Source organism: Melospiza melodia, chromosome 4, assembly GCF_035770615.1.
Source record: "Melospiza melodia melodia isolate bMelMel2 chromosome 4, bMelMel2.pri, whole genome shotgun sequence".
NCBI classification, from domain to species: domain Eukaryota; kingdom Metazoa; phylum Chordata; class Aves; order Passeriformes; family Passerellidae; genus Melospiza; species Melospiza melodia.
The window spans coordinates 2205520-2226230 of record NC_086197.1 but is presented as its reverse complement, the minus strand read 5'-3'; the positions used below and the strand labels follow the sequence as shown (position 1 = coordinate 2226230).

General features: G+C 46.2%; 1 protein-coding gene across 1 annotated transcript in view; it reads left to right on the top strand.

Moving 5' to 3' along the window:
- The first annotated feature begins 2649 nt into the window (after window positions 1–2649).
- The window catches only part of EXOC4 (exocyst complex component 4), a 359365-nt gene continuing 341303 nt past the window's right edge, over window positions 2650–20711 (top strand). Inside the window, 1 exon segment of the mRNA XM_063153646.1 lies at window positions 2650–2762. Coding sequence (XP_063009716.1) covers window positions 2677–2762 — 86 coding nt within the window. The 5' untranslated portion in view covers window positions 2650–2676.

The following is a 20711-nucleotide window of genomic DNA, read 5'->3' as shown; positions in this document are numbered from 1 at the left end:
CTTTCCATAAATCCCTGCTTCATTCTGGAACTCTGCCCAGCCTCTGTCCTAGCTCAGATTCTCAAGGCATCACCTAAAGGAATAAACCATATTCCCAAAGAACTGCTCTGCCTGTGCCTCTTCAGAATTCTCTTTGGCAGAACTCTGCACTACAGGGGAAGTGGCCCAGTTGATGAGGAATAGCTCAGTACAAGCTCACCCCTCCTTTCCTTTTTTATCATTGAAGGGAGGATGGATGGAAAGGATGAATGAAACCATCTGTGATTCCCAGACCCTTCTGAATGGGAGACCCTCTGCTAAACCAACCTGATCTCTATTGACAAGTTGTGACAAGGATTCATTCATCATCATGAACATTTTGTTTGTCAGTTTGGACTTTCTTTGGTTTGAGTAATCCAGGAACCACCCATTTTACCAGCTATACCTCAGAGCACTAAAATACAACATGAAAAAGAAAGAAAACTGTTTCCCCTGTTTTTCCTTCCCTCAGGTTTCAGATTGAGACCCTTCTGTGTAAATTGTGTGAGGAAAAATGATGTTCTCAAGACCCTTCAGCCTCATTTTATCATATATTATTAATCAAGAGAGATCTCAGCCTTCACACGCTGCACCAGGCAGGCCTTTGTCGATTTCTCCCCTTTCATTTAAAGAAAACATAAATTCCTACCTGTGGCTTTGCTTGGGAAAGGGGCTGCTCAGTGAAACCAGGCAGTGGTTCAGCAATTAGAGCCCAGGGTTGAAAGGCAGCCAGGTCACAGTTCTGAGGCAGATTTGCTGCTGTTTGTCCTGATGAAGTTCCTCCTAAATGAGGTGATTATTGCAGCTGTCAGGAATGAAAAGGTGGGACCCATCGATTTCACCCCCTCTGCAGGCTCCGGGCCCTGCTGCTCCACAGCAGTCAATGGGAATTGCCAATTAACAAAAACAATATTGGCAAGTCGGCAGTTTGAGGAAAAACTCCCTCCAGCCAGTGCACAAATCTCTTACCATTCAAGAGATTCAAATCACCGTCCTTGGGCAAAGGCATTGGCAAAGCTGCTCAGAAAAACAAGGAAAATGAGATTTTTATTTTGGCATAGCTGCACAGGGAATTGTGGAGCTGAGAGCTTGTCTGCACAGGGGAAATGTGGCAGAACAGCTACACAGGAACACACTGAAATGCACACCCTACCTGGAGATAAAATCACTTTACTTTGGAGTAATTCTGTTCTGGAAACACATTGCTTCATCAGGAATAAAGTATCTTTTATTTCAGAATTAAAGTGTCTGTGCTCTTACTCTGCCCTTCTGCTAATGATCACAGATCCAGCTGTTGATTGTAATGAATGGAGGCTCTTCCTCAACAGCTACTGTGGAATTCCTCCCCTTGTAAGTAAGGAATTATCATGCTTCTAATTACCTCGTGTTTCAAACAGAGCTCGTATAAATGAGTACTCTTGACTCACCTACAGATTTCAGCAATTTCCATGCAATTAAATCGTTAAGGTGCAGCTTTGGGCAGTAAAACCACTTCTGGAAGAGCAGCGTGTTTGACATGATGGAGTGAACCTGGCTTAGAAAACACCCAGCAGCTCCAAGTGATGCTTGTTCCTGCCTTTCCTAAGGAATTCTGCCTCTACAACAACAATCCTGGGATCTGCATGGTGCTTTTTAACACAAGCTCTCAAAGGATGTGACTGAAAAGTGTCCTAGAAATGGGGAAAGTGAGGCAGCTCTGGGGAGAGGTTAGTTTGATGTTTGGTGAAAAACAAGCTTTGGATTTCCAGCCCTGGACAGGGTGACATCCACCTTTCCTTTTTGCAAAGGTGATCCTGTGGCAAGGGATGGAGGGATGGTAAAGCAAGGACTGAGGGCAAGGAAGTTGCTGTTCAGTATTGTGGAATGGCAGCATTGTAGGATCATGGAATATCCAGCATTGGAAGAGACCCACACAGCGAGGGTTGCGTCTTGCAGCATTTTTGAGGTTGTGAACAGATTCCAATCCGTCACCTCCATCTGCTCCAAACCCCACAATTCCTGTGCCAAATGCTCCAGTTTGCTTCCAGAGCTCACTTAAGGGACCACCTGGGCTGGCTTATCTTTGGTCACCTCACTGCCTTCCCATGGAAAACTGGGCGAAATTATTCTTAATATAGCTTAAGGTCATTAAATTAAGGGAAGTGGCAGCAATTCTTGTTGGTGTATTTGTGATCAGACTCATTCAGGCTGTGACACACTATAAGTATTTAGCATTTCTAATTCATAGAACACGTTAATTTAAATACTTAACGCACTTTATCCACTTTTAACTCTATAAACATTTAAACCCCTCACTGTTCAATCAACCCTGCTCCGTGAGTGCTCTGAGAGGATGCTTTGGTGCCATAAACCCCCATCCCATTTCCAATCGCTCTCAGAGTGAATGACGGCTTTTGAGTAGAGGTGTATCTCGTCAGGTCGCTAATTTTTTAACCCTTTACTCATTTTTGACCACCTGCCGAAGGTTTGCGTGGGAATCTGTATCGCCGCCGCCATGAAAACTACAACTCCCAGAAGGCTCCGCGGCGGAGCACCCCGCCTTGGTGTCGCGTGCGCCGCCCTCCTCGCTCTCTATTGGGTGGCAGCCCACCCTCCTCGCCTATGATTGGCTGCGGCGTGCTAGCGCGTGTGTCTGCGCCGCGTTTGGGGGGGCGCAAGATGGCGGCGGGCGACGCTGTTGGGAGGTACCGCAGCACTGTGGGCAGGAGCAAGGACCCCTCGGGGCTGCTCATCTCGGTTATCAGGTAGGGGCGGCCCCGCTCCGCATCCTCCGGGCCTCTGAGGGTGCCTCAGAGCCGGGTGCGGGCTCTGCTGTGCTGGGGAGGCCTGCCCGGCTCGGGCTTCCGGGATGTGGGGTGTCTTGGGTATGGGGTGAGCCCAGGCCTGGATCCCTGCTGGCCCTGGAGCGCTGGGGAGGCTGCAGTGCTGGAGAGAGCCTTGTCCTGAGGGCTGTCCCTCTGCCCTGCCGCTCTGCCCGGCGCTCGTCCTCCTGCTTTGCTTCATCCTGGGGTCAGAGGGGCCTGGACAGGCTGATGGAGGGGCTGAGAGCAGCGGGGTGAGGTTCAGCCAGGCCAAGTGCCCGGGGCTGTGTTTTGGCCGCAGGAACCCCCGGCACTGCTCCAGCCTGGGGCAGAGGGGCTGGGAGTTTGTGTAGGATCTGGGGGTGCTGCCTGACAGCGGCTGAACGCGAGCCCAGGTGGGCAAGAAGGACCATGGCACCTGGTCTGTGTCAGATTTGTGTGGGCACAGGACCGGGGAAGTTATTTTCACCTGCTCTGGGCATTGATGAGGTCGCACTTTGGGTGTTGTGTCCCATTCTGGGCTCATCAACTTCGAGGACATTGAGGGGTTGGAGAGTGTCCAGGAGTTGGAGCTGGGAAGGGTCTGGAGAGGCTGAGGGAGCTGGGAAGGGCCTGGAGAACCAGGAGAGGCTGAGGGAGCTGGGAAGGGCCTGGAGAACCAGGAGGGGCTGAGGGAGCTGGGAAGGGCCTGGAGAACCAGGAGGGGCTGAGGGAGCTGGGAAGGGTCTGGAGAACCAGGAGGGGCTGAGGGAGCTGGGAAGGGGCTGAGCCTGGAGCAAAGGAGGCTCAGGGGCCCTTGTGGCTCTGCACAAGTCCCTGCCAGGAGGGCACAGCCGGGGGGGTCGGGCTGTGCTCCAGGGAACAGGGACAGGAGCAGAGGGAACGGCCTCAGGCTGGGCCAGGGGAGGCTCAGGGTGGATTTTAGGAGGGATTTCTACACAAGAAGGGCCTTCAAACACTGTAGGGACTCTGTCACTCCAGGAGCAGTGGTGGACACCCTTCCCTGGAGGTCTTGCAGAAATACTGGACATGACACTCAGTGCTCTGGTGAGGTTCTGTCACAGGTTGGACTCAATTGTCTTGGAGATCTTTTCGAAATTCTCTGATGCTGTGAGTAAACCCTGCAGGTGGTACCAGCTCAGTGCCATTCATGAAGACCAAAGCACTGTCATGTTATTGCTGTGGGGTCCATAAGTGACCCCCACCTTCAAACTTCATCTGGCTGGAAATCTGGAGGAGCAGCAAGTCCAGTGAGGGAACTCCTCTTTGGGACTGCCCGAGTGGGCAAAGTGCTGCTGCCTCCATGTCTGTCTTGTGGGCATTGAAAAGAAAGTTGTGTCCAGTCCTGTTTAACCACTGATTTTTGTCTGCCCACATTCCTGAGGATGGTTCTGTCATAGACCTGGAAGTGAATTCACTGTTCCCCTCAGTACTTTGGTAACTGCTTGTAAATCTTTTCTGTGCTGCTTAAACCAGAGCATTGGCAGCAGATTGCCCATGCTGAAGGTCTTGGATGTTCTCTCGTGTTTTGGATGTTCTTTCGTGTTTTGGACATTCTTTCGTATCTTGGACGTTCTCTCGTGTCTTGGGCGTTCTCTCGTGTCTTGGGCGTTCTCTCGTGTCTTGGGCGTTCTCTCGTGTCTTGGAGGTTCTCTCGTGTCTTGGAGGTTCTCTCGTGTCTTGGAGGTTCTCTCGTGTCTTGGAGGTTCTCTCGTGTCTTGGAGGTTCTCTCGTGTCTTGGAGGTTCTCATATGTTTTGGGTGTTCTCTCGTGTTTTGGAGGTTCTCATATGTTTTGGGCGTTCTCTCGTGTTTTGAATGTTCTCACATGTTTTGAATGTTCTCTCGTGTTTTGGGTGTTCTCACATGTTTGGAATGTTCTCACGTGTTTTGGATGTTCTCCCACAGTGGCTGTGGCAGCTGCAGTCACACCAGCAGGATGCTGGCAGTTGTAATGAGCTCCCAACTTTGGCTGCTACTCCAATGTCTTGGAGAGAAACTCTGTTCATTTTGTTACTTTGGAGAAGTTATTGTGGCACTAGTTCTGCATCTAGGAAGAGTTCTGATTTAAATATCTTCTGTAAATTATAATGTTGAGGACAAAATTAAATTATTTTTTATCGCTCTGGCCTTTGAAATCTTGCAGAACTTGAGGGAGATGTTGATTCTGTAAAACAAAGCAGCTGGTGCCACTGTCTGTGGAAGAATAATAAACATGCACTGGCTGTGCAGCATTTCCTGTTGTAATCATCTTTTTCCATGATTCCTGTAATTTCCAAGAGTATTTTAAGGTCTTCCTATTGTACCTGTATTTTAATAAATCCAGGCTTATTAAATTTATTTAAAAGCAGAAGAGTGAGCTCACAGTGCTCTGTTCTCCAAATAAAAAGAAATGTTTGTCTCAGAATCTTTGCTTTCCAGGCACTGATACCTTGGCTAGTTTAGGCCTGGTTTTTAGACACAACACTGAGTTATTGACTTTATGAAATTAAAGTTATTCAACAGAACAGCCTGATAACTAAACTTGCAGAATTTAATTAGAACTTGGTTTGGATGTAGAGATTCTCTGCAGAGCTGAGCCAGACCATGAAAACCTGAGGGTAGAACTGATTGCAGAGGAAGGAAAAAGTGTTGTGGTGATAATATTGATGTTTCTTAGGCTTAGCCAAGTGCACAAAGCAAATGGTGTAAAAGGAATTTAAATCACTTTGCTCCAGACGTTGTTTTTGTGTAGGAGCTCAGGTGAGGATGCACTTGCCAAGCAACAGGTGAATTTTTTAGTGGTTTCTATGGTCATAAAACAGCACTGCAGACAAATCTAAACCTGTGTGGCTTCAATGTAATTTAACTCAGCTTCAGAAAAATATTACAGATCTTACCAGCGAGCTGTTGGTTTGAAATGTGGCTGAGTTTCCTTTTGTTGATGGCTTTATTTCCAAAACATTTATGCATAATAGAGGCTTCTGCCAATCCTTGTGGTTTTACACTTGCATGTCCCTGTTTATTTAGGCTGTTTATTTCTCCCATGTTGCTGTGGGAAAGGTCCATAAAGGGAACAGAGGATGAAAAACAACAAAACTTTGACTGCGGTTTTTCTGATGTAAACAAACAAAACCAGAGGAGCTTCTTTAAGTATTGATGTTTTACTTGGTTATAGCAAAGACAGGGATGTTTTCCAAAAAGCAAACATTGTTTAGGTCTGCAAAATCTCTTTGTGTTGTCTATGAAATGCTTTGAAGGGTGAAGCTGAAAGGCTTTCTGTAAATAGAAATTATTTTATTAATGAAGGATAATTTCTGATATTTACTCAAGCTCAGCAGCTCTCACTCACAAGAGACTGAATAATTCCCTTTTCTGTGATCCCAGATTTAGGATTCCTGTAGTTCTGTGATATCCCAGGAGAAAGTGTCTCAGTTCCAGGGGGAGTGTTTGGGGTGAGATCATGACCAAGTTTACCTTGCATAGCACTAAAATCCAGTCAGAAATGGATTTTTCTGGGCTCTGGTTTGGGACTTTTAAGTTCTCCCTGCTCTCTGTGGTGCAGGAAGCTCTGAGATGAAGGGAAACCCAACAGGAAAGAGAGTCCCACTTGTGGTTCCCTTCTGTCCCTCTGAAGTGTCACTTTTTCCTGTTGTGTCAGGGAACACATTTGAACTTTGTGACTTGTTTCCTGTAGGAGGATCCCTGCACTCATGGAATTCACCTTGGTTTTACAGCCAAGAACAGAGACAGCCTCAAGGATGGATTAATTTGGAACTGTCAGGGTGTGCAGCTGTCCCAGGACATGACCGATCATCCCAAAAGAGCCAGGAGCTCCCAGGAATTCCCAGATTTAGGAAGGTGTAGTTCCATCCCCAGCAGTGCTGGGGTCACACTGAGTTCTTGGTCAGTTCCCCTCTTGTTTCTCCCAAAGGAGAAATAAAGGGAATGTCCCCAACAATAAATCTTCAGTGTCTGGGAAGCTGATGAGGGTTTGCAAAGTCTGTCCTTGAATTCCCAGTTTTGCTGCAGCTCCAAGGAGCTTTCCTTCTTTTCCCTGTGTCTTTACAGCTATTGGAAGTATCTTCAATTTGTTCTTGTCCTCTGAGTGCTGAGAAGAAATGAGCATTATTTGCTACAAGTAAACAATTCCTGGGATTGTGACTTCCAGAGTGGGTGTTGGATATCAGAGGTTGTGACTTCCAGAGTGGGTGTTGGATATCAGGCATTGTGATTCCAGAGTGGGTGTTGGATATCAGGCATTGTGATTCCAGAGTGGGTGTTGGATATCAGGGATTGTGATTTCCAGAGTGGGTGTTGGATATCAGGCATTGTGATTCCAGAGTGGGTGTTGGATATCAGGGATTGTGATTTCCAGAGTGGGTGTTGGATATCAGGCATTGTGATTCCAGAGTGGGTGTTGGATATCAGGGATTGTGATTTCCAGAGTGGGTGTTGGATATCAGGGATTGTGATTCCAGAGTGGGTGTTGGATATCAGGGATTGTCATTCCAGAGTGGATGTTGGATATCAGGGATTGTGATTCCAGAGTGGGTGTTGGATATCAGGGATTGTGATTCCAGAGTGGGTGTTGGATATCAGGGATTGTGATTCCAGAGTGGGTGTTGGATATCAGGGCTTTGAGCTTCTGTCCCTGTGCTGCTGCACTTGTGCTCGTTCCTCAGCACACCCAAACCTGCTCATTGCTTCCTGGATGAGAAAAATCCTCAATTTCCTTAAATAAAAGATACTTTGTAAGGTCAAGATGCTGTCACAGAGATTCCTGCTGATCCCAGGGGCTTTGGCAATGGCTTTTTAGAAACCATGCAGATAACAGAGCAAATTTGGCTCACCTGCTGGAGGACAGCTCAGGCAATATTTTCTTTTATCACTCAGAGGACAAACACGTGTTTGGATATTGATTTCTCTTAACCTTTTGTTTTGTTGGTAGCTGATTGAAGCAGCTTTTGTATTCTGAAACAAGCAACCTGGCATTTAGCAAATGCTTTTTTGTTTTTTTAAGACAGAAAGATCTTGTCAGATTTTTAATTGGTGCATGTGTCTGCTTCTTATTTCTTGTTGGGCGTTTTTCTTCCCAATTAAAGGCTGCTATTTTTTAAAGCTGGCCTTTAATAGCTTCTTTAATTGGGGGAAAACAAACTTTAGCAGTGACTCCATAAGACCTCAGTGAAATTTTTGTGCTGAGCTTTCACAGAAGCAGAAGCACCCAACAGATCTCTGCAGAAGCTGAGAGTGCAGGCAAAAAACCTTGACCATACTTTATTTTTCACAAGTGGGATTCTTTTTCTTTAGTGCTTGTGGCCATTGTTTTTATTATAAGTGAACTTGCTGAATGGATTTTTGCTAATGACCTGGCATTTGGTCTTTTCTGTGTCTAAACCAGCAGAGCTGAGATGGCAGTTTGTGATGGAGAGTGAGGAACAGCAACGTGGAGCTGTTGCATTTGAGAAATTGCTGCTACAAGGAATAAACTGGAGTTATTCTGATCTGTAATGGTCTCTTAAAACCACTTTTATTGCAAATGGTGTTTTCCAGTGTTATAAAGGTAGCAGTTCTTCTATGAGAAAAGTACTTCAGAAATTCCCTGAAAATAAATTGTATATGGCAGAGTGTGGTTGTAAACTATAAATTTCCTTGAAATGATCTCCAGGCACTTGTATAAAATGTTTAGGTATTTTGGGCTGTGGATTGATGCAAACCCTTGGTTGCATTTAAAAATGAGTAAATGTGAATACACAACCACATAGAAAAGGACAAGAGGTGTGACTATGCCAAGTTAAAAGCTTCAAGTGCTTTATTTTTCAGCTCTTATTTTAGCTTTAGCCAGTGCAGAGCTGGAGTTGAACCCAACCTGGCAAAACTAGGAGTGCAAATACTGGGTTTGGTTAGGAAGTGATTGTGCTTTTAAATTTTTCATAGGTGTTGTCTTCAACAGCTCTTGGTTGTTGTGCAGGTTTAACATCTTGAGGTGAGTGATGAAATTTCCCAAAGCTCCTGCTGCAGGTGTGGAACCAAGGATGGGTTCATGGTGCAATGTGGGGTGTGGCTCCAGAAATATTCTTTATGTTTTAATGATCCAGGTGTGAGCAGCACTGTCCAGGCTCTGCTCTTGCACATCTGAAAATGCTGATCCTCAGGGCTTTGACTTTCTCCTGGGAATGTGGTAATACATGGAATGCTTGATTTAATTTTTGGATCTAAGATAATTGCCAAAAGAAGAGTTGGTCCCTGTGGTTTCCTCTCCTGGACAGGGTCTCACACAGTGGGGTGGCAGTGAAGTCCCTCTGTACCTGGAGGTGTAAGTGGCATCTCCTGGGCTGTCTGCTGCCTCCATCCCTGTTCCTACCTGGGGAATGTGCAGCTGCTTGGTGTCCCTGGGGTTTCCTGTGTGTGGGACTGAAATTCCTCCTCTGCTGCTGCCATCTGACAGAGGGGAATTCTGTTGGAGCCACTGCAGTCCCCTCTTTGTTTCAGAAACCAGCTGATCATTCCCTCGCCTGGCATCGTTTGTATTGGGGTGAGGAAATTTGATTAAAGGTTGGTTAATTTAGCAAAATAAAGAATTCCCTGCTGGTGTTTATTTAGATGGCTGGAGGCTGCTCAGCCTTTTTGCTGCATCTCTCCTGTAGCCATCTGCAAGTCCTCAATGATAAAAAGATCCCCAGCTTCTGTTGAAAATGCTCTAACCAACTGTGTAAACAGCATGAAAGATTAATGGAATGTAAGTAGAGGAGGAAAATGTTTTAAAATGCTCTGTTTGCTCTGGGTGCTTAACAGGATTGTGAACAGACTTGGTGCTGCTGTTCTTGCAGTGAGTTATTTCTTTGCTCAAGGCAGAGGGAGTTCCCTGCAGGCTGTACCTTTGTTCCCCTTGGTGAGGGTGGAAGGTGCTGCCCTCAGGATTTCAGCTCTTTTTCAATTTATTATTTATAATTGTTCAATCAGTTTTTAGAATACATTTCCCATGCCCATTGACTTGGACACTACAATTTTTGTTTACCTGCTTTACCAGCACCTCATGGTCTCTGTGAAGAAATATCTTCCCTGAATGCTTTAATTCATTTCCACAAATCCAGAATTTCACAGGAACAATCCATTAACCTATGAAAATAATGAGAAAACATTCAATATGTTGCTGCCAAGTTAAATTGTTAAATACCTTTTGGAGTCTTATTTTTTTTTCCTTCTGTCTGGCTTTGTTTTATAAGCACCCAACTTTTACAGTGGTTTCCATGAGCCTCTGGAGAGGTTTTCAAAACATGAATTATCAGATTATACACTTTGAGGTTAAATAGTGCTGGAAGCTGTAGATCACCCCATTTGGGACTTGTCTTTAAGACAACAGTTTTCAATTATAAAATTGAAATAAGTCCATTTAGTTTAATGAACCTGTGGAAATTTGTAGCTCAGTGGAGACACAGTGGGTTGAAGTAGAGTTGTTCTTGTCCCAGGGAGCTTTATAAAACATTTTCAATGTGATCTCTTGAAATGGAGCTGCTTGTGATGTCTTGAGGGGTGTAAGGACAGTCAGGAAGAAGAATTTGTGCTGAACTGCTCTGGACAGGCTCTTTTTTTATACCCCTAAAAATAAGGTTGGAAGCAGGGGGGGAAATATAAATAAACCCCTGAATTTCAGAAAGGAGTGGATTTTATTCTGATTAACACAGGGACTTAAATACTGATAAGGCAAACGTGTTCAAAATGTTACTTTGATTTCAGGTGTTGCTTGACATTTTCACGGCAAGGCCCAGTCCTTGAAATGCTCAGTGTCAAAGCCACTGTGTGATGTTGTGTTTGCAGCTTTGAGGGGGAAGGCAGTAACAAATGAGTGCATTTGTCACGGGTTATTGCTTGCAGAGCACTTAAACACATCTTCCACACCTCTGGGAAGTCAACACTTGATCCTCCCAACAACTTGCGGTTCAAACTCCCTCACTGCAGCAATTCCTGGGAACATTTTCAGCTTGACAGTGCCTGAGGAGCTCTGGCTCACGGTGCTGTGTGCTGGGCAGTGAATGTGGGAGATGATGCCTCTCATCTCGGGTACCTTGTTCCCCCCTCACACATTGACCTCCCTTCTGATGTGTTTTGTTCCTCACACACTGACCTTCTTCTGCCTTCTCAGTTTTTTTGTTCCCCCCCCTCACACGCTGACCTCTCCCGCCTTCCCCGGTTTTGTTCACCCCTCACACACCGACTTCTCCTCCTTTCTCGGGTAGCTTGTTCCCCCCTCACATGCTGACCTCCCTTCTCAGGTATTTTATTCCTCACACACTGACCTCTCCTTCCTTCTCGTGTTTTATTCCTCTCCCTGACATGCTGACCTCTCCTCCCTTCTCGGGTACCTTGTTCCCCTCTCCTCCCTTCTTGGGCACCTTGTTCTCCCCCTCACACACTGACCTTCTCCTCCCTTCTCGGGTACCTTGTTTCCCCCCTCACACACTGACCTTCTCCTACCTTCTCCGGTACCTTGTTCCTCCCCTCACATCTTCTCCGGTATTTTGTTCCCCCCTCCCACACTGACCTCTCTTCTCGGGTGTTTTGTTCCTCACACGCTGGACTCTCTTCCCTTCTCAGTTATTTTGTTTTCCCCCCTCACATGCTGATCTCTCTTCTCATCTCAGGTACCTCGTTTCCCCTTCACACACTGACCTTCTTCCTTCTCAGCGTTTTGTCCCTCCCTCACACGCTGCCCTCTCCTCCCTTCTCGGTTATTTTGTTCCCCCCACTCCCACCTCTCCTCCATTCTCAGGTACTTTGTTTCCTCCCTCGCAGGCTGACCTCTCCTCTCATCTCGGCTGCCTTGTTCCCCTCACACGCTGCCCTCTCCTCCCTTCCCGGCGCTGTTGCCCGGCTCTCGGCGTTCCCGCCTGGCGGAACCCTCGGGCTCGGTGCCGCTCTCTCCTGTGGCTCTGCTCGGCTCTCGGAGCACCACAAATGCCACAGCGATCACAAGGGGTCGAGCCCAAATGAGAAAGCAAATGCTGGAATTGCTGTGTGGCCACGGCCATCAGCAATGGGAGTAACTGCGTTCTATAAGGTTTCTTTTTACTCTGCTTTTTTTTTTTTCCTCCTGCTTTTTAATACTGAAGTTTCCTTGGCACATTGCAGCTGTTTCCCGCAGAGAGGAGACTGAGCTTTCTAGACATCCACAATGCTCTGCTGAAATTATTATTTGTTGCTTCTAGCAACTGCTTCCTTTGTTTAACTCTACAAATCCTTTGTTGTTCACAATTGTCTTTTGGCTAAGGCTGTACTTTTCTGTACCTTGTTGTACTCTGGTTTGTATTTCAGGTCCTTTGGTGTGGTGTAACATGGAGAATAACAAGACAAAATAATCCCCTTAATTTTGTTTCCTGAGGGGTGATTTTGATAGTTTTAATGCTGTACTGTGTATTTTATTATCTGGATGTTTATATGATAATTATGTTATACATATAACATGAATCCCCCTGTGCTGGGCACTGCTGAGGTCCCATCTCAAATCCTGAGGGCAGATTTGAGCCCTGTGTGATGAGAAGGACATTGAGGGGCTGGAGCACATCTAGAATGGAGCTGGGAAGGGCCTGGAGAACCAGGAGGGGCTGAGGGAGCTGGGAAGGGTCTGGAGAACCAGGAGAGGCTGAGGGAGCTGGGAAGGGTCTGGAGAACCAGGAGAGGCTGAGGGAGCTGGGAAGGGTCTGGAGAACCAGGAGAGGCTGAGGGAGCTGGGAAGGGTCTGGAGAACCAGGAGGGGCTGAGGGAGCTGGGAAGGGTCTGGAGAACCAGGAGGGGCTGAGGGAGCTGGGCAGGGTCTGGAGAACCAGGAGGGGCTGAGGGAGCTGGGAAGGGGCTGAGCCTGGAGCAAAGGAAGCTCAGGGGCCCTTGTGGCTCTGCACAAGTCCCTGCCAGGAGGGCACAGCCGGGGAACAGGGACAGGAGGAGAGGAACGGCCTCAGGCTGGGCCAGGGGATGTTTAGATTTTGATAACAGAAAAAATTCCTCCTGTCAAGGGCTGAACAGGAGGACATTAAATGCCTCCATTCCCTCCACATCCTGTGGATGTGGCACTTGGGGATGTGGGTCAGTGGTGGCCTTGGCAGTGCTGGAGGAACAGTTTGACTTGATGAATTTGAGTCTTTTCCAACCTTAATGTGATAAATTGTGAAACATATTCAGCAGAGTTTTACAATACTTTTGTGTTATTTGTACCGTCAGATTTCTGAGTGAGCAGTAAAAGAATTATCCTTTAACTCTCACCCAAACCATAAAACAGTGAAAACCTCACCCAGTCTGTTTGGGAGGAACAGATCTTGTGTATCCCAGAAATTGTGGGTTTTGCCCAGGGCTGCTGCTGTTAAACAGATTTTTGGTGTTTTTGCTGGAGGAACAGGTCAGTACATCAGTGAATCCTGCCTTGGCCACACATGAAATGCAGCTGGAGCTTTGAGCAGGACAAGCTTTGAGCAGTTGGTACCACAAACGCTGTGCTTGGAGCTTCAAAGGTGTTTTAAAGTGAGGAACTGGGAGCCTCAACAAGGTGTGTGATAGAGCACAGAGCCCTTGGAACAGGTGGTGGGAAGTTTACTGTGGATTCCTGTGAAAACTGGAGCTTTGTTTGATTCCCCCCCAGCGATTCAGCACTCACTTCAATTGCACTTCACTAAAATGTTCTTTTTCCTGATCAGATGAGAACTATTTATATTTTATCAACTTGCCTTTTTTTTTTTTTTTTGGTGGTGTTTCCCACTGTCTTTAATGAGTATTTTCATTTGAATGCACGAGTCTGAGTGAAGAAAAGTGAATTGCATGCTCAAAGAAAGCTGATCCAGAAGGAAAAGAGGATTATTCCTGGATTTCCAAGCTGCACCTGTGCATCCTGTAATACTCTTTTCTGCCTTTAAGCACAAATATTTACATAAGTCTGCTCTGATGTTGGGGAGCAGAAGAAAAAAGAAAAAAAGGCTTTTATAGAGACATAAAGATGCTGAACACCCACAGTTGTGGTCAAAACCAGCAGAGTCTTCAACCCTCCTTTCCTGTAAGAATTATCTGGTCCTAACTGAGCATTAATTTCCTAAAAGTTGTATTTGCATTATCTGTTCCTTGAGTTTTGCTTCATAAAAAAGAATCTGCAGCAGCATAATGCCCACATACTGTTACTGCAATGTTCTTCCTGTGAAACAAATTTTCGAGTCAGGAAATGGATAATTAAGCCTCAGTTTGCCATCCATAGCTTAGCAGTAATCACACTTAACAGGGCTGGCCCTGGGGCAGGTAAAATAGGCAGGCAGTTATCCACCCAGCCTGGCTGGAGGCATCAGGAAAAGCAAATTTACAGAAATGAAACATTTATTATTCATTAATGTTAACAGTTTTCTCTTAAAAATTGACATAATCTAATTTTCTCGCTGTTTTATTGGGCAGGTAGGAAGCTGACAGCGGGCTGGCAAAAGGAATTGCTCATCTGCACTAAAAAAACAGAGAAAAAATATAATACAGACAGTGTGGGGGAAAATGAGTCCTCAGTGTAAAGAGAGATTCTTGCTGAATCTCAAATCTGATTGCTGTTCCAAGTGTAATTGTGAAGTTGATGCCTGTAAATGGATCATCTTAAAGGTTGTAGCTGAAGTTTTTGCCACAGTGCAAAATATAAGGGGGTGGGGGGCAGCAAAATGCAGGGTTTGGTGGCAAAAATACTCCTGTGAAGGGAATGAAGTGACAGGGGATGAGCTGAAGTAGGGGGGTGTGGATGGCACTGCAAATTCAGGTTCACAACACCGAGTTTGTGAGTGCTCCAAAGGTATTCAGCACCTTCCAAACCTAAATGGAGGTGGATTGTGGGCATTTGGAGCTTGAAAATTCATGGATTTGTCTCTACCTGGGCTATTTTTGTTGTTGACCCTTGCAGAATAAAAGAGAGGGGAAAATGGGACAGAGGAGAATGGCTTTAAGGTGAAGGAGGTTGGATTTAGATGAGGTTTAAAGCAGAAGTTCTTGGCTGGGAGGGTGGGGAGGGGATGGGCTGGCATTGCCAGAGCAGCTGGGGCTGCCCCTGATCCCTGCAATGCCCAGGCCAGGCTGGACACTGGGGCTGGAGCAGCCTGGGACAGGGGGAGGTGGCCCTGCCATGGCAGGGATGGCACTGGAGGGGCTTTAAGGTCATTTCCAACTCAAACCATTGCATGGAAATAGAGCTGCCTCTCCAGTGCTCCAGTCTGAGCTGCATCCACGGGGTGTAAACTAAATCTGAATCTTCCCCATCAAACAGGAAACAGACTTGCAAATAGAGGTGGAGGAGACTCCAGATCTGTTTAGAAACCTGGTTTTTCCACTTTTGCTGTGGACATCTATGTGAAAAAAACACTCCATCCTGTGGGATCTTGGTGGTTTGGCAGCACCAGCTGAGCTCTCTGGGCCTGTGACTGCCTGTGGGACCTGCCATGGTGCCAGGACAAGCATTGCACAGAATTTACAGAATCCCTGGCTTGGGAGAGACCTTCAGGACCATGGAGTCCAGCCACATAAACCTTGGGCTAAAGGTGCTGCTTCCTAAGGACTCTGCCAGTATTATCCATCCCTGAGGAGAGGATTTCCCAGGAAAGAGGGAATAACTTCAAAGGATTAAAAGAGTTTGACATGACCAACAGCCAGAGTCAGTTACAGAATCACAGAATTCACAGAATCACCAGGTTGGGAGAGCCCTCCAAGGTCCTGGAGCCCAGCCCAGCCCCTGGCACCCAGTGCCACCTCCAGGCTGGTTAAACACCCCCAGGGATGGTGACTGCACCCCCTCCCCGGGCAGCCATTGCAGAACTTTCTCCCCCTTGCTGGAAAAGCTTTTTGCTGCTCTCCAAGCTGGATTTCCCTTGGCCCAGCTCAGGCTGTGTGCTCTGGGTGTGCCAGTGCTGCTGGGGACAGAGCCCAGGGGCAGCTGGGCACAGGCACCTTTCAGGAGCTGTGACAGTGCTGGGGGCACCCTGAGTCTCCTTTCCTGCAGGCTGGGCACCCCCAGCTCCCTCAGGGCTCCCTCAGGGGTTGTGTCCCAGCCCCTCTCCAGCCCCGCTGCCCCTCTGGCCCTGCTCAGTGTCCCAAGGTCCTGCCCAGGCTGAGGGGGCACAGCTGGCACAGCCCTGGAGCTGAGCCCTGCCCGTGCCAGGGCAGGGCAGTGACCTCCCTGCTGCTGTGCCCTCCAGTGTGGCACAGCCAGGTGGCACTGGGCCCTTGGCCAGGGCACACAGGGCTCCTGCCCTGCTGCCCACCAGGTCCCTCTGTGCCTGGCACTGCCCAGCCTCACCATCCCCAGCCCATGGCACTGCAGGGGTTGTTGTGGCCAAGGTGCAGCACTGGGCACTTGGATTGATTAAACTTCAGTTTCCTGTGGTTGTTCCCAGTTTGTGCTGAGCTTCTTGGTCTGGGCACTGAGCAGACAAACCTGGTGTGCATTTCACCCACATCAAAGCTCTTTTTGTAGGAGTTTGGTGCAGATAAGCTGCCCACGTTTGTGGGAACAGGAGTGCTACACAGAATCAAGATGAGCCTGTGTGTGGTGTGTGTTCTGTGGTGGGGTTGACAATGTTCAATCCTGGTTGGAGGCTGGCAAATAGCGTTTTTACAGAGGGAGGTGAGTGGTTTCATGGTTGTGCAGCTGATCGTGCCTGTGGCATTGCTGTGCTCCTGGATTTCTCTGTTGTGCCACATGATGAGTGGTACAATGGTGTTTGTTTTCTTTTGCTGCTCAGTAAACATCATGTTCTCTCAGCTCCCAACAATAACACAAGTGTATTAGCTTGTGGAGAAATGATAACTTATTTTCTATCCTTTTACAGCGTCTGCCTGTTGTTGTCTTGTGTTCTTTGAATGCTGGAGAGGTTCCTTTTTCTTCCTTTCCTCCCCAAATTAATGCATCACAGTGTGGGAGTAATTTTGGACAGAAGATGAGACTGGGTGGTAGTTGTTCATTGGGCACATGCACATCTGGGCCAGATCTATGGAAAGCATTGATTTGGAAAAGCACAAAGAGCTATCCAAAACTGCCTGCAGTGTGAAATAATTTCCTGCAGAGTGGATGGAGTGTGCTGGTGTTAGATGTTGCTGGGACCAGATAAATTACATTGGTTTGGAGGGAAAAAATCCTTTTATCCCTGCGGAATGCAGGGCATTTTTGAAACTCTGTCTGCATTTCTGTGGTAAATACACACCATGGTTTTATACTTTATAAAAATGAGACACGGTGTGACTTCCTTCAAGAGACACAGAACAGCTGGGATTGAAAGGGACCTCAGAGCCCATCCAGTTCAGTGGGCAGGGACACCTTCCAGGAGCTTCCAGCCCCAGTGTCCAACCTTGGCCGTTGCAGGGATCAGGGGCAGCCCCAGCTGCTCTGGGAATCCCTTCCCAAAATCCCACCCCAGGCTCCCTCTCCAGGGAATTCCCTCCATTCCCAGCTCTCCCAGCCTGCCATTGGATCCATCCCCACCCCGACTCCTCTCTAGGAAGGGATTTTGGGATCTGGGGGCTTCACTGGGAACCTCAGCACTCCAGGAAGGGTCTCCCTTCCCTTCTCCATCCCCAACTTCCATAAAAATCCCTGGGGATGGATTCTGAGTGTCCCAAATCCCAGAATGGTTTGGGTGGGAAGGGCCCTTCAAGCCCATCCCATTCCAATGCCACCATCCCAGGCTGCTCCAGCCTGGCCTTGGGCACTGCAGGGATCAGGGGCAGCCCCAGCTGCTCTGGCAATGCCAGCCCAGGCAGGAATTCCTCATTGCCAAGATGCCACCCATGGCTGCCCTCTGGCAGTGGGAGCCATTCCCTGGGTGCTGTCCCTGCAGGCCTTGTCCCCAGTCCCTCTGCAGGCCCTGCAATGTGCTGGGAGCTCTCCCAGCCTCTCTTCTCAAAACCATTTCATTTTGCTCCTCAGAGGACAATTCTGAGACTCTGAGGTCTGTGGTGGGGAAAAAACCCTTTTATACCACAAGTGGGTTTTTCAACTGCTTCTGAGTACTTAGTTGAGCATTTGTAATAAGTACATAAATAAAAAATCTTGCCTTTCTCTTCACTAAAAAGTGACTTACCCTTTAGCTTTTGATGGCTACAGTCTGTGCAGCTGCTTTAAGGGGACAGGTGAGAGTAAATTCAAACTTTTTCTGGGTTGTGGCACTTTGTCCCTTCCCCTGAGGTGCTGAGGCAGGAAGATTCTTGGAGTTCATTCAGTTTTTTAGAGAGGTGCAGCCTTTTGCAGAAGTGGTATGGCTGGCAGATATATATATTTAAATACATATAAATGTGAGTACTTTTTCCTTTGGAAATGAGCTATTCCTGGCTTTCATGGGAGCTGTTGGAGGAAGCAGGTGAAGGCTTTGGGTGTTTGCACAATGACCAGGCTTCAGGACTCCTGAGAAAATCCTTCCATCTCCTCCCTCTGCTCATGGGGTTGGATGCTGGAAATAGGAGATGAAAAATTCTTGTGACCTACAGATCAACTTCTACTAAAATGAATAGTCCTAAAGGACTTTTTTTATTAATCTAATTCCAGTGTAAATTCAGTGACCTCAGGGAAATAACAAGGTTCATTTCTTTTCTCCTGAGGAAAGTGCTGTACATCCCATGATAAAAACATTTCAGGATTGTGTCTGATCATCTTCTCCTCTATCCTGTCTTCCATCTGTGGGAGTGACTCCAGTGAATGAAGCATTTTGCTTTTGTGTAATCTGTATTTTTAACTATGTAAAATCAGAAGTCTGTGAGATTTGGCTCAATGAATTTCTGTTTCACCATACCATAAAAATGTCTCTCAGCAGACTCAGAGAGGAATTATTGTAATCCTGGTGAGCTCTTGCTAATGAGCAGGAATCTGCAGCCATCCAGCTGCCAAGTACAAATTCCAGGTATCTTACAGAGGAGAATTCTCATTTGGAAAACATCAAAATAAAAAAAAAAAAAACCAACAAAAAACAAGTGAAGTGCTCAGGAATCCCTCCTGGAAACCCCCACTGAGTTCATCATCTGCTACTCAGGATCTAAACTGATTTTCCTTCTGTTTGTCCTCTGTTTGGAATATTTTCCAGGCAGTTCTGAACTGCTGATGTATATTTATCATTGTTTCATAATCCTGTCCTGTCCTGTTTTGTGATTCCCCCTTCAAAGTTCTCCCTGCAAAGTTCCTTTCCCAAACAATTTGAATCCTTTCTGTTTGACAAACACTGTGCTGACTTTTCTTCTTCCTTGCAACACATTTTAATAGGACTAAAATAAGCAGAGATGCCCTTGGCTTACTTTTCTGCAGTGTTAGCAGGAGCATGGATAAGCTCAAGAATATTAAGTATTCCTTGATTTTCTCTTCGTTTTTGGTACAGAGCAAGAAAAAGAAATGGCTCCTGTACCATGAGACTGAGATGGGAAATTCAGGTGTACAAAGTTTCAAATTCCAAGTGATTAATCCAGACTCATTACCAGTGGAAATAACCAAATCTTAAAGTCAAAACCTTACATTTCTAAAACTTTGTTTTTCAGTAAAATGAAGGGGGAAAAAAAAAAAGAAATCTCTGTTGCCTTTTTCCATTTGGGTCTTGGTTTAAACTCTTACCTTGTCTGTAAGGAAATAATCTCCAGGTGTTTAAGGCAAATTCAAGTGTGTGGAGAACTAAGAAAAACCTGTTGGGGAAATTTGTTGTTGTGTGGAATTTTTATCATTTTTGGTCTAAGATGTGGTACCTGGGACCATTATTAAGTGGCATTGTTGGGTTAATGGTTGGACTCCATGATCTTAGAGGTCTTTTCCAACCTTAATAATTCTGTGATGTTTTGAACCAGAACAGAACAAAGGACTGTAAATAAATACAAGATTTTTGGTCAGAATATGAGTGTGGTATTTTTATTAGTGGTTGTTGCCACTGTGTATTCCCAACCCAGGTAATTAAGTGTTGTGGTTTTGGTTTGTTAATTTGAGATTTCATTACTTTTTAGATTTCTTAGTTATTGTACTAATTAGTGTGTTGAGTTTGGTGTTGCTTAATTACTAATGTACTGATTTTCTGTTGTGAGATAGGATTAGGAGAAAGGTAAAGCAGGTTTAAAATTTTATAAGAGTATAAAGAAAAAATTTAAATGGTAACTAAAAGAAAGAATTAAAGTAGCTATTAAGAATTAATATTAATAATGACTAAAAGAAAGAATTAAAGTAACTAATAAGAATTAAAACCAAAGCAGGATGTTCCCAATACAGGTGTTTATTCTGCATCCACCAGAGGCAGCTGGAAATCCTGGAATGTGGCAATTGCCTGAGCCTGAAACTTTGGTTCATCTTGGTTTTGAGTTGTCCTTTCGAGGGTGAGAGGAGACCAGAACTGTGCTTGCTCATTTATGATCTCAGTAGGAATCATCTGGTGGCATCTCCAAGGTTTTTCTGCTTTCCAGCTCTCCTGGCTTTGTCCTTCTGCCACTTTTGGGGTTTCTGAGATAGGAACTGCTGGGACCTCTCAGGCTTCACAAGCAGCTCTGCTTTGCTGGCCAGATGTTTTTAGCAAAATTAATTTTTCCTGTAGACAGTGTGGAGAGTCTGGTTCTAGCATGGCTTAAAGAAAGAGGCCATGAAGGCATACAGTTGAGAGAAAAGTAAAAGGTAGTTGTAAAGCATTTCCCAGGCTTGATTCTATAAATAATTAGGCTCTCTCAAGCACCACTTTATAAACAATAAGATTCTCAGACAGTCTTCCCATAACAGGCAAAACACCCTGTCCTTGGGCTCTCTGGGAACAGATAGCTGCTCTGGGAACAGATATGAAGGTTTTGAGAACTTTTCATATCACAGTGAGAACACTGTCCTGTTTTCAATAAACAAACCACAGGTATTGTAAAACAAAAGGAGGGGTTAGAGTTTTCTCTGTAACCTATCGTGAGCTCGGATTTTGTA